At 42.8% G+C, this 18,752-nt stretch overlaps 1 protein-coding gene across 1 annotated transcript in view; it reads right to left on the reverse strand.

Annotated features, from left to right (window-relative positions):
• The window catches only part of ADAMTSL3 (ADAMTS like 3), a 282,288-nt gene that overhangs the window by 86,437 nt on the left and 177,099 nt on the right, over window positions 1-18,752 (reverse strand). The window contains exons 15-16 of the mRNA XM_032391915.1: window positions 18,194-18,480; window positions 7,578-7,707 (exon numbers count right to left, since the gene is read on the reverse strand). Of these exons, the coding sequence (XP_032247806.1) occupies window positions 7,578-7,707; window positions 18,194-18,480 (417 nt within the window). The remainder of the gene's footprint in view (window positions 1-7,577; window positions 7,708-18,193; window positions 18,481-18,752) is intronic.

Here is an 18,752-nt window from a genome sequence, read left to right on the forward strand (position 1 = left end):
ATGTAAACAGTTGTATATATTAAATGTGTACAACTCAATGAGTTTGGGAATAAGTACACCTGTGAAACCATCCACACCATCAAGGCCATAAACACCTCCATTCTCTCCCAAAGTCTCCCTCCATCCCTATTCTTATTCTTTAGCATCATCATCGTTATCATTATTATTATTCTGGGTGTGGTAAGAACACCTAACATAAGATCTACCCTCTTACCAAATTTGAAGTACACAAAAACACAGTATTGTTAGCTATAAGCACTATGCTATACAGTAGATCTCCAGAACTCACTCATCTTGTAAAACTGTAACGTTGCGCCCTTTGACCATCACCTCTCATTTCCCCTCCTGCCAGCCCCTAGCAGCCATCATTCTACTCTCTGCTCCTGTAAATTTGACTACTTTAGAGTCCACATATAAGTGAGATCACACAGCATTTTTCTGTGTCTGGCTTCTTTCAGTTAGCATAATGCAGGGGAGGCTTTTTTAATTCCTTCCACTCAGAGGCAAAGCCAAGACAGATAAATTTCCTTGAGATCTGCTTTTTTGGGGTGGATTTTTTTCCAGTTTGTCTTTTCACTGAGGTAGATCCTGGCTTCATATGGGAATCTCCATTCCATTCCTTATTTCCTAGAGATCCAAGGACTTGTCTGTTTCCAGAAAAAAACTGTTAAAGCCAAAGGTCTAGATTAGTGGGATTGCCAAATGTCCCCCATGGAAGCACTAACTTTAATACAAGTTTACCATGCTAGATTCATTCTATAGCTCTTCCTTCCTTCCTTCCTTTTCTCTTTCTTTCTTTCTCTTACTTCTGAGGATTTATCTTACTTTCTAACAAGCTTAGTTTTACATTTCAAGTTGTTTTATACATATTTTACTCAGTATTTTAGAATCTTTTAGTAGAAGGGTCTTCAGTATATCTAGTCCACCACTTGGCTAAAAATGGACATTCACATTCACATACTCAAAATAATATTTTAGCAAGTTTAGCTCTAGGTTGATCATGATTTCCCTGTAGTACTCTAAAGATATTATTTCTTTGCTTTTTGGGAACTTCAGTTGTTAAAAAGTTGTTAGTAGTTGATATGTCTTTCAGGTCTTGTAGCTCTTAGGATTTTCTTATCATCTCTGACTTTCTGCAGTTTTGTTATTATGTATCTAAGTGGGATTTATTTTCATTTATTTTTCTTGATACTAGGAGTAGACATTTTTTAAGTTTTAGTAAACAATTCATTTAATATCTTGTTTCTCTGCCATTACCTCCATATTTCTTACATTTCTTCTCTTTTCCCCAAATCTTCAACTTTCTGTGCTTTCATTCTTTTGACTTCCTCAGCACTACCTTCAAGGTAACAATTCTTTCTTCAATTGTCTGTAACTTACTTATTTTTCAGTGGCTTTTAAAATTTCTAAGTTGTATAATTGGTTCTTTTTAAGACTCACCTATTGTGACTATATTTCTGCCTCTATTTCATAATTTCCAGTTCTTTACATGGATATTATTTACCAATTTATATCACCAACGATCTTAGTAACACAGTCTTTTTTCAGACTGTTCTTGTATTTTTATTTCATCTGGAGTGAATTCAACTTTCAACCACTGACTCTGTTGACTATCTTCATTAGTATTAGGTTTCTTCATGTGCTTTGGAGTTTCATTTTGCAGGCTCAATTTGGTTTCTCTCTCCCCACCTCCCTTTGTCCTTTTCTCTGACTCTTAACCCTCCCTGTCTACAGTGTTTTTTACTTCCATCTAGCCCTCCAGTGCTCCAGTCCAGAACCAAGTCTCATATGGACAGCATGGCACAAAAGCACTCTACGGACACTGACGATCCAGTCACTGAGCCAACATGTAATTTGGGGCCGTATCGTTGTGTCTGTCCTCTATCTCCCCAGGCAAGTAGGCTCATCTATACAATGGCTTCAGGTTGTGATCAGCAGCAGCTTTTTCCTGCTTCCATTCCAAGAAGCAATGAATGTGGGTCCTCTCTAAGCAGTCAAAAGGACGATGTTCAGGCCTACTCTCTACGGAACTGAACTCTCATGTGCCCTGACTGCTTTGGGGCCCCAAGTCCACGAGAACCACAGGTCTGTTTCCACTCACCACTTCACACTTCCTTTCCTTTCCTGGCCCAGATAGTTCTTTTCATGATATTGCCTTGGGTAAGCTGTTTTAATTCCCCTGCTCTTATACTGCATCTATCATTGATCTGTATTTGGAACAGAATGTAAAATTAAAACACCAGCTTAACTGGAAGCCTACTAATTAGTTAGATTGTAACTGGTTATATCTAAGTTTCCAGTAGCTTTTGAGGTGAGGGAAATCACCAACAGTAGAAATATACATCATATTTTGATGATAATCGAGCTATATGGATAAATAATTAAAAGGATGCTGTTTCACTATCAATTCAGCTTAAATATATAACTTATTTGGAGTGACTTCTGGATAATCATCTTTCAAGAAAGTATACAGCTAGAAGAATCCATCAGAGGCACAAGGGACTGGAAATGAAACCACTGTTATTCAAGAAATGGGGAACTGTTTCTTCTTAACAGACAAAAGACTACAGAATTTTTTAAAATTCAAGAACTGGGTAATAAGTAGGTAGAGAAACACATCACTCTTGCCTCTTGCTCTCTGACTTCCCTCCCTAGCAGTGCTGACTACTGTCAGAGAAGAAAGCTCTCCTCAGACGAGTGGGGCCATTATGTAACCCTGCATGTTTCTACAAGCTGCTGGCTCTCTCCTGGAAAAAGCAAACTCCATAAATAGCAGACACTCAGCAGTTATAGCATAGACCAGGGGGGAGTAACCCCATAAGAGCAAATAAACATACAACACCCCACCTTGGAGAGTCCAGGCTAATACATCAAATGCATTTGCCTTTGGGTAAATAAAGATCAACTGACTGTCCAACCCAATCTCAGTGGTAAGTTTCACCCTGGGGTGATATTTTACTGCTATTGCCCTTGGAGTCAGTAAATATTTGTGTGGAAACTATTATGCAACACCCTGTCCCTGTTATTCCTACACCACTGGTTTCTAGAACCTAAAACATTTTTGTAAACTTACCTTTACTTTGGCACCAACCCTTTGTCTCGGCTGGGTTTTTTCCAATATCACTCTCAACCTTCGAAGAGTTTATTAAATTTGCAATTTTGAAACGAGGAAGAGTATTTCCCTTCACATAAAAACAGACTCTTAATTTTGCAAAGTGGCCAAGACATAGTGCATGCTCTATTATTCCTAGCTTGGAAGGAAGCTCTGTGGGCAGGACAGTGTTGGAGACGATAACGTGCAATCATTCTTGCTGAGGCCCAGCGATGAGGGGACAGGGATAATGCTGCACCCAGGACAGGTCAGCACGCTTCCCTCAGCAGCCTTAAGAAACAGGGTTCAGACTTGCTCCTAAATCTTGCTCCGGTTTGGTGAGCAAAGGAAGAGCAGCACTGCAGACTGAACTCAACCCTGCCATGGCCTCCTGGGCAGGTCAAGGGAAGGCTGTTGTTCTCAGAACTGAAACGACCCTGAGCATTTGTAACTACTCATGAGTAGACAGGAGGATCCCCGCAGAAAGACTGGGCATAGTTCTGAAGACGTGAGTAAAAAATGCACCCTTGAGAGCACCCTTAAACAGCAAAAGGTTGGAGTTGTTAGGAACTTGCTGGCCACAAAGTCCAGCATTTTCAGTCATTACTCAGATGAAGAGACCCAGAGGACTAAGGCACCTGCCTGAAATTCCTGGAGGGGTCAGAGCTGGGGCACCACCCCATGCCCCTGACCCACTCCAGTCCTCTCTCAACTACAAAGAGTTCCCCTCTATCAAGGGTCTCAGCATAGGGTCCTATTTCACATTCTGTTGGACTTCATTATACCAGTAAGAAGTGATCGCTTCTTAAGAAGTGATCTCGGGAGAGATTTAACTTGTTTTACGGTGGAAAAGGGCTCCAGACAGCAGGCATGGTATGTGCAAAGTCCCAAAGGCATGAACGAACATGAGAGTGGGTCACAGTGAAAATTTACCGTGGCTGCAGGGCACGTTCCTCACGGCACATGCGTGCATGCAGGTGCATGCATATGCGTGTGCGTGTGCCCGTGCTGAGGGTCGTAGTGACAGGAGATGTGGTTCAGGAGCCTAAAAGCAGGGTCACAAAGGACTTTATAGGCTGTTACAGTCTGAACTATTTCCCCACAAAAATTGTTGAAGCCCTGACTCCTAGTACCTATAAATGTGATCTTATTTGGAAACAGAGTCTTTGCAGATGATCAATTTAGATGAGGTCATTAGAAAGGGCCCCAATCCAATATAAGTGGTATCCTTACAAAAAGGGAACATTTGGACAAAGGGATGAACAGAAGGAAGACAACATGCAAACATGGGGAGAACAGCATCCACAAGCCATGGAACGCTACCAACAGCTGGGAAAGAGACCTGGACCAGGTTCTCGCTCCCAGTCTCAGAAGGAGCCAACCCTTCCCCGCCCCTTGACCTCAGACTTCCAGCCTCCAGAACAGAGACAATAAACTTCTATTGTTTAAGCCACCTGGTCTATGGTACTTTGTGACAGCAGGCCCAGGAAACTCACACACGTGCTAAAGTAAAGAACATGGATCGTGATCCACAGGTAAGGAAAGTTACTGGAAGGCTTTATGTGGGAGCTTCACATAGTCACCGCAATTTAGAAAGCTCTCTGAAGGTCATACCTATGCATATGGATCAGAGCAAGGAAACACAAGGGGTGGGCGTTTATTTAGCAACTGTCGAAACAGTTCATGCAAAATACCTCTGCATTAAGGTAGCAGCAGTTAGGAATGGCTGGGGCACATTGTTAAGAGGTTGAGAGACAAAGCATCACGAATCGCGTCCATGTCATCAGAAGAGAAATGAAACCAGAAAAAGCCACAATGCAAAGCCACTCGAAGAAGGCACTCAGATTCTATTATGAATAGAATAAATAGTGGAGAAATGTATGATTTGGACTTCATCTTAAAAAATTAAAGGGCGCCTGGGTGGCTCAGTTGGTTAAGCAACTGCCTTCTGCTCAGGTCGTGATCCTGGAGTCCCAGGATGGAGTTCCGCATCAGGCTCCCTGCTCAGCAGAGAGTCTGCTTCTCCCTCTGGCCCTCCCCCCTCTCATGCTCTCTCTCTCATTCTCTCTCTCAAATAAATAAATATAATCTTAAAAAAAAAAAAAAGAATGCCTTAAAAAATTAAACTAAAAATGATGAAATCGAGTTATTTACCTTACACTGAACATAATGTAGGTGGTAATGGCGACTGGGTGTGCTCATTCTTGGAGTGAAGAAAGAATGGATTGTTTTGTATTTTCTCTCTCTCTCTTTTTTTTTCTGAAAAAATTATATGATGACCCACTACGGCTATCTTCACTTTCAGAGCTAGATCAGAACAGGCTTGTTTTTGCAAAAGCAAAGCCGAGTTTCTCCACCGTCCTCGGCCCCCTCAGTCCCCTGCTGGGCAAATTCCTCTCACTTGGAGCACACTTTGTGTTGGCACCTGGTCCATTTTCCGTTTAATTGGCCACTTGTGCCCATGTCCTCATTTGTCAATGACTTGGGCTAGAAAGAAAAGACACAACTGGGTGAAGACTAGCTTTCTGTTGATAGGGAATAAGATTTGAAACTAGAAATAAAGCACGCTCCCAATTTAGGGGTGACAGTTTCTTCTTTTCACTTCTCCTTGTTTATGGCTACAGAACTACATGCTTAGCTAAACTGCAGTCACCATTTAGAGTTTGAATAAATTCCAAACCATTCCGTTTATAGTCCTCTTTCCAGAAAGAGAGTGCCGGTTGGTGTTGAGAAAGGGGAGGTGGTGCATGATTCCAACTTCATGGGAAAACATGTTGGGAGAGTAAACTATGTTTCCCGTCGCTGTGTTTCCCCTTGTCCCTCACCCCGGTTCAGACAGGTCGCCATCTGCTCCCATCTACAAAGCCTCAAGGGCAGGGTGTGTCAGGGAAGAAAAACAGAAACCCTGGCTTTTCCAAAAATATCTGAGTCAGTGGTTCTAGTGTTAGAATAAGAAACAACTGAGAAACCCAGATAAGTATTTAGATTACGAGGGCTTGCTTGTACACTTAACAGAAGTGCCATTTCTCCAAAGATAAAAGGGACACACCAAGTAGCTGTACACTCAGCATTACACCCGTACGATTGATGCTTTTGGAAAGTTCTGGACACACTTGACAAAGCGGGCAGCCTAAGCCGAGGTTAGATCAGACCTCCCTAAAAACCCCTCCTGTATGTCTCTTCTGTAATCTTGGATCATTCTGGAATGCAGTGAGCATGTGTGGGGGGCGGGGCAGGGAGGGAAGCAGATTTCCCTGTGCTGTTCCTGGGCCTAGGTCCTACCTGCTTCTCAGCGGAGCCCAGCAAGGTGGCTCCAACGCAAGTCAAGAAGTCCCTGGGATTTCCTGAGCCTATAACTGAAGTCAGCAATATGGTCGCGGATATAAAACACTGTGCCTGCCTCACTGGAGGGGTGCCCTCACCAAGGTGAAGCGCACATTGGAGCCGGTCTCCATCAGAGGCTGTGCCGGTTGGAGAAGCAGACTCGGAAGAAAAGGGCCCATCTGCAGGACGGGGAGGGTGGATTCCGAGGGTGGATGAGCTTATTCCATACCCACCCCACCTCCCTCAGACCACCAGGGCAGGACTTTTTACATCACGGCCAACACATTTCACGGAATCAAAATCAGAAGGGTCGAGAGAATTCCAGAACCAAACTTATTTCCTGAATAAACATAAAATACACCTGTCCTAGGGGTGCCTGGGTGGCTCAGTCGTTAATCGTCTGTCTTCGGCTCAGGTCATGATCCCAGGGTCCTGGGATCGAGCCCCGCATCGGGCTCCCTGCTTGGCGGGGAGCCTGCTTCTCCCTCTCCCACTCCCCCTGCTTGTGTTCCCTCTCTCGCTGTGTCTCTCTCTGTCAAATAAATAAAATCTAAAAAAAAAAAAATTCCCAGGATCTTAAAAGGACTTAAGCAAGGAAGCTGATTAACTTTTAGGGTCAACCTTTCAGACCAAGAAGACCAAAAATAAGTCGGCCTCATCTATTCATGCGGGCCCGTAACACTGCACCCCAGTCTGAGACCTAAGGCAAGTCAGTGGTAAGGGTGATAATGCACGGTGTGGAGGTCACAAGTAGGAGATCCGCTCAATCATTCAACAAGTATGGACTGAGCACCAACTGCGTACTCGTGCTAACTCTACCTCAGATCCTGTGCTCTCTGATGTGGCCTGAGGCAAAGAAGGGCCCTTGAGGAGATAGGAGAAAGAGAACAGAACTGCAGACCCCGTGGTTCTGCAAGCACAGACCAGCTGATGTTCATTCACAAGAGCCAGGGTAAAGGGGATTCCTTCCCAACACGCAGTTTCTGTGCACCCAGCAGGAATCTGGCTGGAGCATAATGTGAATGGAGAAGAGAGAACGCCGACCTAAGCCAGGTGGGTTACCTTGGGTAGAGGCACAAGGCTTTATGCACATGTGGGCCTCTCTGCAGGAGAGGGTGCTACCATTCGACACAGCGTCCTGCGAGCGCGGGACGGCACGTACCTGGGTGGGCAGGGCTCCGTGTTGCAAGCCTGGCTCATTGCCGGAGGACGGTGGACCATATCACACAGGGTATCACTGACTGTCTGCTGGGTCTGGGTGTGCAAGCACACTGCTATGGCTTCTTGATGTCCTGGAGGTTGGAGAGAGGAAAAAAATGCAAATGACTTAGAATAACTTACTGTGGGGGAAAGAATAGGGTCTTGGGACTTCTTCAGCCACTGCCCTTTGACTCTACTGCTTGGCCACAGGCTGATGTCAGGGTGCACATGGGAGCAAACCGCTTTGCATTTTTCAAAGTCTTCCTGTTTTTAATATTCTCCCCACTGCCCTCCCCGCCCAAATACACTCACACTGAAACATGAAAAAGTACCCCGACTCCCCATCTACTTTCAGGCGTACCTACATTCCAAATGCACTCAAAGTCCCCTCAGCTGAACCATCAAAGTGTTCCTCCCAAACATATACCATAGTTTCCCAAGAGGAATTTTCCTATCAGCTGCTAAAGAATAACATTTTTTCTATGTCACCGCACATGTGTTAACTTTGATGTGGAACCCTCATTAAAATTTTCATTATGGTGTGAGTTGCTCTTCACTATTACTATAATTAGTAATATTTCCATTGCCAGCAAAAACAACAGCAATACCTCCCATTGGGAGAGGGCCCTGGCATGTACAAAGTGCTTTCAACTGTACCATTTGGGCCCACCATAACCTTGTGAGGTCCGAAGAATGGTACCATCATCTCCATTTTATTAATTGAATAATGAGGACACTGAGGTTTAGAGAGAAATTAAGACAGCAAGAAAAGGGGTAGATTCAAAACTAAAAATTAGGTTTCCTATCTCCTAAGCCAGAGCTCTGTCTTTGTCCTGCAGGGATCCCAAAATGCAATACAGTCAACCAGCTTCCCAAAGCAGGGACTGCTTCTTGGGCAAATAGGAACACTTCCATGGGCTAATCTTTCCTTTGTCTGGCCCCAAAGCCCACGTCTCAACCACTATTCTTCGTCTATTGAGACAAAAAGAATTATTGGAAAATCAGAACTGAACAAAATATAAATCAAACCCTGGATGAAAAAAATCACATAAAAATTGTAACAGCAACTTGACTCTGCTATTTGAAATATGCAAATGTATTCAGTTTCATGCAAGAATGTGTGTTCCATTATGTTAGAAGACTGTGGTTCTTTTTCCAAATGCCATGTTTCAATTCATCCGTTTTATGATATTTTACAGAATGCAGAATAGGCCAAAAGGATATATAAAATATACATTGGTGATGTTCAGTTCTTTCCACTAAATTTTCTCCTGCTTTCTTCAGTTGAATTCTTATGTCCGTGGCCATGGTGGGATGCAGTCTTCAATCTCCATGGATCTCCCATGAACTTTTTTTTTTTTTAAATAAATACTGGCTAATTTGAGATACCAATGGGACACAGCTAAAGTTGAATTACCAGTTCCCATTTGCAAATGTCAGGCTTCCTTACGGACTTCATAGGGGCGCAGATGCTCATGTTCTAGCACGGCTGCATTTCTTTTTCATCAAAATCCAGTTACCTTTCACATATATTTTAATTTGTAATCAAAATTCTGTAGAAAATATACACAGAGACTATTCTGGAATGTTTTCTGGAGACACAGTGGGTGGGTCTTAAAGGTCTAAAGTGATCTCATTTAACCATTCGGATGGAGTGCTAGAACACTCGTGAGAAATTTCTCTGTCTTAAAGTAAGCATACTCAAAGGAATGTAAAAAATTAATAGATGGCTTAGGATACTTATTGGGGTAAAATGTATTTTCTAAAGATGGCCACAACAATATCTTCCACCCCACATACTCAACCTATGAGAACAATTTAACACTTTTCACTTCAAGAGGCTTGACAAAACCTTTATCTTCAAAAGTAGAAGTAAAAAATATAAGTTTACTTCATCTTATACTTAGCAAAATTTGGGTGATAATTGTGATGCATTTAGGAGCTATAAAATAAATGATGCGTTAAAATTTCAGTATAATTTTTCTAATCAATTCCTTTGGTAGCATGAGGCAACATCTCTCAATCCACATTTGACTTCTACAATGTCATAATAAGAGGGTCTTTTGGGGGGCAGAAATAATATTCAAAGCCTTCATCAAGAAATGAATTAATGATTAGAGGAGGGTGCAAGGACTCAAAAAAGGGAAGCAGAGCCATTTAACACATTTCCTTTTGTTGGTTTAAGGTTGGCGTGAGTTGGGTTTCTTGCATGCAAGTCCTGAGTAATTCAACATGCCAAATAACATCTCATACACACACACACACGCACACACACACTCAGTAAGACATACCTGGAGCAATGAAGAACATCTAGCCAGAGCCTTTAAAGTGCTCTGTCCAGTATTTAATACATGAAGTTGTAAAATAAATATGAAAAAATAAATTGAATAAGACAAGTATGTTGATTTAATAACCGAAGAGCCTTGGGCCCTAGAAAGAGACATTAATATGCTCTTGGAGCACCAATGGAACATTAACAAAAACTGATCCTCTATTAGTCTATAAAGTAAACTGCAATAAGTTCCAAAAGCCAGAAATCACGCAGGTCACATTCTCTGACCACAACAGAGTCCAACTGTAAACAAATAATAAACAATTAAACCCCGAAGTCCAACCATTAGAATTTTCCATAAGTCATTCCCTGTATAACTGCTTGGTCAGAAAGAGTGAATGGATCCCACATTATTTGTGGCCAGAAAAAAAGAGAAGAGAGAGGCTTAAAGCAACCCAAGATCAGATGAACAACTCGTAATAATAATATCAATACTGTCATGAAGTGGATGGGTTTTTTTTCCAAGAAAACCTAAATTAGGGAAATTACTTGGAAATTAAGATCTTGAATACAACAATAAGCAGGAGGGGTGGGGCTTGAAAATGATGTCAAAGATCCAGCCATGATGCTCTCCCCTAAATCCTGCCCCCAAAAGGGGAAAACAAGAATGGGCAGGAACCAGTGCTTTCAAACTTTTTAAAAAGATAATATCCATGATATAAACTATTTCTTAAAATATGTTATTTATTGATTTGAGAGAGAGAGCATGCACGAGTGGGGGGGGGGTGCTGAGGGAGAAGGGAAGAGAGAAGCAGGCTCCCCGCTGAGCAGAGCCCAACACAGGGCTTGGTCTCAGGACCCTAACATCATGACCTGAGCTTAAATCAAGAGTCAGACGCTTAACCGACTGAGCCATCCAGGCGCCCCATGATATAAACTATTTAAGACTATTGAAAGGTATGGAAAACTCCAATTCATGTTACAAAACTACTATAACCCTGATAATGACATCTATAAAAGAAAAAAACAACCATATCTACTTCATACAGTGTTGCCTTGTACAATGCTATATTACAGATACAAGCCCAGGGGCATATTGAAAAGAACAGTTAATCCATTTTCCTTTCTCTCAGCTGATAAGCCACTGTGAATGAGAGGATGCTACTCTCAACTCCCAGGTCATGAAAAAGAGGGAAAGCATGATATGCTCTGGGTCAGGAGAAGTGCCAAGGAACAGCATCATTCTTGGGGTTCAAATGCAAGTGTTACAGCACTGCAAATAGGTGAGTTCTTTTTAGCAACCAGTTGAGGACACAGCTGGTAAAGATTAAGGACTGTTGAAACCATTTGGCTGCATGAAGGGCATCATAAACATTGCTGGAGCCTGAGAGGAAGTGACCAATTATATCAAGAGTGGTTAGAAGAAATTACAGCCAGAGGCCTGTCATGACTCGGAGAGATCTGAAGAGAACAAAACAGCGATGGCTAACCTTCCGTGTCGGGAACACATCTCCGTGGGGAGTATGCTAACATGATCCTGCGGTGGACCTCGGTTTCGGTCCCACTATCCCCTTTGTAGGAAGGCATGCTTGGAGTCCGCCATGTGAAATGGAAGATGCCCACATGCAGCAATATCATTCACACATGTCACTAAATCCAATACTAGCATATTGTAGTCAGCTGTGTAAGAAGAGAATATTACACCGTGACCTCAAACATCTCTGCATTCACTCCCCAAATCACTCACACACACTGGCCTTTTCCTGGCCTATTTCTATTAGGAGCTGCCTCTTCCACAGCTGAAGACCAATCTCTACCACTGTGTGTTGGCTTTCACTCCTTTCCACCTTCCCAGGAAATCTGTTGATTACTTTAGCTTTTGATTTCATTCTGGAGCTTTCTCACTTCCTTGTAAATGTACCCAAGCCACTCAGTCATTGAATAACACAACACACACACACAACCCACAATACCTTCTAGCCTCTTCCCTCTCTCTGTCTTCTTTATCACAGACAAATTTTGCCACAAAAATATCTATTCTTTTCATCTCCATGTTGTCACCTGTCACTCCTTCCTCCATCCTTTCAAATCTGACATCCATATCCAACACTCCAATGGATGGACTCTTCAAGTCATCAGTGGCCACCCATTCTCTTCCTGGAGATTCTCATCCATCCATGCCCCGGCTTCAATTCTCTCCATACACAGATGATTCATAAATGTATATTTCCAGCCTAGATCTTTGCACTTTGCCTCAGATTCACACGTGCAATGGCCTACTTATCATCTCTATTTGGAAGTCCAAAGGCATGTTAAAGTTATTACAACCAGAACTGAACTCGTGATTTCCTTGTGCCCAGCTGGACCTCCAGTGAACACTCATCATCTCAGGATAGAATCCAGGACTCAGACTGGCCACCTCACTCCCGCTCACCCCCTCCACCCATAGACTTTCACCTTCTACACATTTCTCCGAGTCATCTGCTGTACTCCATCTCTAGCATCCTTACCACTGAAGGCCCAGCCTTTGCCTGGATGAGACAACGACTTCTTAAGACGTCCTCCCTTACATCTGTTCTTATCCCTTCCAAACCCTTTTTTTTACAATACAGCTGGGCTCACCTTTTTGAAATAAATAAAAGTTTGATCATGTAACTCCCACTTTGATTCTTTAAATGGCTTCCCCCCGGGTCTTGGGATAAAGAACCAAGTCAGCTTTGCCTGTAAGGCATTAGTCGGCCCCTGCCTTCCTCTCTAGCATCAGCTCACCATCTTCCTGAGTATTCCAGCTGCACCTGCCTTCTTCATTCGCGAGATGGACCATGCACCTGCTACCCAAGGACTTTCTACCTGCTCTTCCTTCTGCTGGGAATTCTCTCTGTGACCACCCCCCCAGCCCCTCCTTTGCTGAATTAATTCCTCATCTTTCAGATTTAAGTTCAAGAGTAATCATTTTTAGGGAAGCTTCCCCTTACTTCCCTAACTAGGTCAATTTCCTCCTATTATATGCCTTGAGAGCACCATGTATCTCTTTTGCTATAACCAGCTGTGATTTACATATATGTGTGTGATTATAAGATCGGCGCATTTCCCCCGCCAAGTGTGAGTCACTGTCACTCAGCCCAGTGCCTACCGCAAAGAAACATGAAACAAATTTGTAGAATGTTGTTTTTGAATGAAACAACAGAGAGATTCCTGCTACTGTCAGGACAAAGGCAAGGTTGGCATTGCCCACATTCCTTATTATTGTTTTTGTGATTCTAGATGATGCAATGAGATATAAAACTTACATAAGATAAATAAATATGTGAAAGGGAAAAATGAAACCATCATTAATTATAGATGATTATTTTACTTAGAGAATTCGTAAGAATGGACTTAAAAATGAGTAGATGTTTTAAGGGGCTCAGAAAATCTGATTTTTTAAAAGAGAGAAAATGGGAGCATTATAAGAAGAATGCCCTATTATTATTCTATGATAAAATAATCATCCCACTAACACTTATTACAGACCGCATGCCAAGCACTGCGATTAAGCACTTCTCCTACATCATCTTGTTAAATAAGCACATTCAATCCTTTCATTGACCCTCATGAAGTAGGGATGGCTCTTCTCATTTTACAAAAATGAGCCCCTACAAACTTATATAAAGGGCCCGAAGAGAGTGAAGAGAGCGGAAGAGCTAGGGTTCAAAGTGCGGTCAGGCTTCAAAATCCGTGCATCTGCTACTAGCTTGTGCTACTAGAAAATACCAAGGTAAAAATGAAAGGTCGTAAGTGCAACAAATAACATAAAATACAAAGAAACACTGGTGAGGAATGTTTAGGATGCAGTAAATTACAGAACCTTAGCAGGGGGTCTTGGAAAGGTAAGGATATCTTCCAGGATGTCTGTGTGTACAGGCGCACACACGCACTTGCACACTCGTGCCCCCTGGAAGCTGGAAATTCAATGTGTCTGCATTCTTCATGCTTTCGGGAATTAAAAAAGAATTCTCTGTTGCCACTCCAGTATGAAAGCAGACCTAGGAAAGGTTCTCAAGTATCAGCCATTACAACGAATAGATTTATTTTGATTTTCTGTATGATGTGAAGATAAGTTAGAAGATACAAGTACACAGATTACCAGGACGTGACCAAAGGTTTATCTTTTCAGAAATCTGTAATTTGTATATATTATTTTTCTATCAGAAACAGGAATGTTGGGGAAATAGCTAGGTGCCTGGGGAAGTTCTATTTTCCTGTGGTATTCAGTTACAGCAGACCAGGGTGAGGGTTAAAACCAACGTTCGTAACTACACATAAGTGGACTCGTAGAGGCTGAGCCTCCAAAAGCATATTGAAATGGATCAGAGAGGCAAGTACCCCTGTGTGTAAGTAGTACCGTCAAGACAGTAAAGGTGAATAACCAAAGCTGTGGTCCACCAAGTCAAGGGTGGTGTCCTACTCATTTTATATCCTGATACTGAGCCCAGAATCCAGGGCCATGGAGTCTAGCACAGAGCAGACATGCAGTTCCCTGCCTTTACAGAGGATTTTGGTTTCAAGCATTAGGCCTTCAGTTTTATAGAATTTAGTGATCTATTTAAAAGGAAAATTTAAGCTTGAACCCACAAAGTTAAAAACATTATTTTTTGCCAAGTTAGAGAGCTTATTGTATGCACTTCAACCAACCCTCTCTAAAGAATGAGAATTATTTTCTGTTTTGGACTGCATGACGGTCTCTGAGCCTCAGTTTCCCTAACTGTAAAATTTGGGTTCATGGATATCCAAGGTTCATTTAAATGATATTATTCTAGGATTAAACAATATAATAATACACCTTCACAATGCTAAATTGCTGTTTAACTGGGTATTGAAAGATTTCCAAGTTGATCTCTGTTAAAATTTGTAAAATGGGTTCCAGATTGACAAGAGGATGTCAGGAAATAAATGGGCACCTTCTCATCAACCATCTGAATGGTGAACTGCTCTTCTGACATGTTCAAGGCAGTTACCCTTCTCACAGCACACCCAAAGGGCCACAACGCCAATAAGAATAAACTCAATTAGCCAAGTTTCACAAAACTTGTATGTTTTAAATGGATTAAAAACTCATTCTACTACTCTGAGGTAGATACCCAAGAGAAATGAAAAAATATGTCCATATAAAAATATGTACCTGAATGATCATAGCAGTACTCTTCACAACACCTAACACATGCAAATAATCCAAATTTCCAACTGATGAATGGATAAATAAAATGGGGTATATCCATACAATGGAATAGTATTCATCATAAAAAGGAATGAAGTACTGATTCATGCTACACCATGGATGAACTTCAACTGGAAACATTACACTAAGTGAAAGAAGACAGTGACAAAGGACCACCTATTATGTGATTGCATTTATATGAAATGGCAGAATAGACAGAAAGTAGATTAGTGGGCTGCCAGGGGCTGCCCCTGGTCGGGAAAATGGGGGTTTGAGGAAAAACGGGGAATGACTGCTTAAGGGTACAGGATTCTTTGGGGGGTAAGTGTTCTAACACTGATTGTGATGATGGCTGTACAACTTTGTGAATATACTAAAATCCACCAAATTGTATAGTTCAAATACATAAATTGTATGGTATGTGAATTACATTTCAATAAAGCTATTACCAAAAAAAAAGAAAAAGAAAGTCATTCCCATGGGTTCAGCCATCCTGGAGGCGGACTCTAGGGCCACCTTGGTACACAATACAAGAGCAGATTCTAATATTTTGACATCAAGCTTCAAAGACGAGGTCCATTAGGCTCTGCCAACTGACTCAGAATTAACCTGGGCATCTTTCCTTGGGCAAATCCAACTGCTCTGTTAGTTCCAAGGACCCAACATGGCATGCTTTCCCAAATCGAGGGGGAATTTTCCAATCAGAGAAAGAACTAAAATCAAGGATGACAGAGTACTAGACAAAATAGCAATTCTACTAAAGTCAACATTCAAAAGCTTGACCCTGGGTGGCTCAGTTGGTTAAGTGTCTGACTCTTGATTTTGGCTCAGGTCGTGATCTTAGGGATGGGAGGTCAAGGTCTGCACTGGGCTCTGTGCTCAGTTCAGAGTCTGCTTGAGATTCTCTCCCTCTCCCATGATCTCTCTCTCACCCTCTCTAAAATAAATAAAAAATCTTTAAAAAAAAAAAGCTTGAGATTAACACTTTTGAGGATGTACGAGCAATAGTAGGATTTTTTCTGCTCTCATAATAAAAGACAAAGCTCCAGGCTTCTGTGAAACTGCAGGAATGCGGTAGCTCAGAAGTGGTACAGACAGCTGACATTTCGCAGTAATGTAAAAGAAAGTTCCAGACATCTATAACCGCCGTTGAATAGGGGACCATTTTTCATCACAGCAACTAGCTCTAGAGGGATTCTCCAGAATCATCAAGAAAGTACCAGTTTCTCTTATCGCCAAGGGCATGTCAAAAGGGGAAGGGAGGGAAAAATAAAACCAGATGAAATCAGAGAGGGAGACAAACCATAAGAGACTCTTAACTCTAGGAAACAAACTGAGGGTTGCTGGAGGGGGGAGGGGAGTGGGAGGGATGGGGTAACTGGGGGATGGGCATTAAGGAGGGCCCGTGATGGAATGAGCACTGGGTGTTATATGTAACTGATGAATCCCTGAACTCCACCTCTGAAACTAATAATACAATATATGCTAATTAATTGAATTTTATTTATTTATTTTTATTATGTTCAGCTAGCCACCATATAGTACATCATTAGTTTTTGATGTAGTGTTCAACGATTCATTAGTTGTGTATAACACCCAGTGCTCAACACAACACGTGCCCTCCTTAATACCCATCACCCACCCGGCTACCCCATCCATTAATTGAATTTTAATTAAAAAAAAAAAAAAAAGTGCAGGTTTCCAAGCTACAACAAGGGCAGTGTCCAGGGTCCTGAACTCAGAGGGCGCAGGAGTGAAGTTCCAGGCCGCAGCACAGGTGCGGCTGAGATTATGCGCCCTGGCAGCGAATCAGGGTCCTGGGGAATAAGAAAATCTAAATTCCTGGCTAGCTGGGTAGGCTTCTAAAAACCAGGGCGAAGCAAGTAAGAGAGCAGAGAGAATGCGGGAGTAGGTAAAGGTTCTTTGCTTAAATTCTAGGTGCGTAAGTCCATATGAAAGGCAGCAGTTGCTTTGCTGAAGCCTGGGGTAAAGCATATGTCACTCCACCTGGGTCAACTGCAGGCCGGCAATGTCAGAGAACAGGTGCCTGTGTCACGACAGGTGAGTCTCAAGGTTGAATTAGGACAGGAGAAAGACAAATACCATCAGGTCTTGGAGACCAGATGGGAAGGACTGGGAATTTACTTAAGAGCCTGGGGGACAAAGGGTGAGGGGCTCAGGCACAGTGACGGGACCTTGAGCTCCAAGACCTGATAGGGAGGTCCAAGTACTGGGCTCAGGACCACCAGGAGGAGTGGAGCATGCACTTGACCCAACTGCCTTCTAAGGCAGCAGCTCCTTGTATTCTTCCCACCGTTGGCTGGGACTGAAGTCAGCACACATTTAGTCACCAAGTTTTGCCATAACCACCGGAGTCCATGGGTAGGGTGTCAGGAGCCCTGGATTCCTGATCGGATGAGCCCCCTTCACATCAGTAGAAGATTTAGCTTTCCAATTATTTCTATTTCCTTCCATAAAAGAGAGCCCCGGAGAATGACTATTTGGACTCCAGCTCTCTACTCATCCACTCCATTTTGGATTCCGGAATGCTTAATAATAATCCTGGGGCCAACTTCTACCCTACTGAGGCCCCCTGACCATATTAGCACTTCCTAATCCTAACAGGTCCACTGCCTATGCACGTGACTCCACGTGTATACATGTAAACTGTAGTCGTCAGTATGTTCTGGCCCAACGTGCGGGTATGAGCCTGACTATAATCTGAGGATGACTCTTGACAGAGTGCCATCAGATAATCTCACTTTGTAACACTGATTTATGGGCAAGACTGCCTCGATTTACCCGTTCTGCGTTTTCCTATTTATTCCATATTACTCAGTGGCCTCTTTCCCCATCTCATTTATTCAGATGCTTAGGCCAAAGGAATGTACTAATTTTTTTGGCCACGATATTATCCCACTATCCTTTATCTTCCTAGAAAATAATCATAATGGAAAATAAAGAAAGAAATGGCAATGTTTTCAGTTATCCAAATGATGTCATCTCCTTTAGACTTTTCTAACTTGTGTATTTGGCTTGAATGATTTAGCGATTTCTCAAACCATTAGCAGCACAAGATGAGACCGTCCCCCGAGCGAGAATCAAGTACCTCCCAAGCATGTGGCCGTGCAAGGGGTGAACCCAGCGTACTCCCAGTGGTAAGTCATCCTGCTGTCCTCCTGGAGAGAGACGTCCAGCTCTCGGGAGGCAGGGCCCTCGCCGCACGGCTTGAGGAGGCAAGGCCGCTCGGTGGGCAGCTCGGGGCCTTCACACTCTTCCTCAGGCAGCTCGGTCTCCGTCTGCGTGAACGTGAGGAGCACGCGACACTTCACCTCTCGGACCTGGACGCCCGGCCCGCACGTGGTGCTGCAAGCTGACCAGGGCTCCGGAATGAACCTATGAGAAACCGGGAGGGGGGCGGGGAGGGGGACACGTAACCGTTACATCTGGGCCACAGAGGAGCAACACGCATTCTCTGAAGCGAGAAAGTAACATATTTATTCAGAGGGAATTCAGAACATTGGAAATGCCATATTTTTACTGATGCTCAATTATGTCATCAACAAATTTTCAAATCTTATTAACAACAGAATTTTCCCTCGAGATATACTGAACGTTTGCATCCATTTTATAACTCAAGTTCTGTGCTGTGACCTTTGCATAATATC

This window comes from Phoca vitulina, unplaced genomic scaffold (assembly GCF_004348235.1).
Source record: "Phoca vitulina isolate PV1807 unplaced genomic scaffold, GSC_HSeal_1.0 scaffold65, whole genome shotgun sequence".
NCBI lineage: Eukaryota > Metazoa > Chordata > Mammalia > Carnivora > Phocidae > Phoca > Phoca vitulina.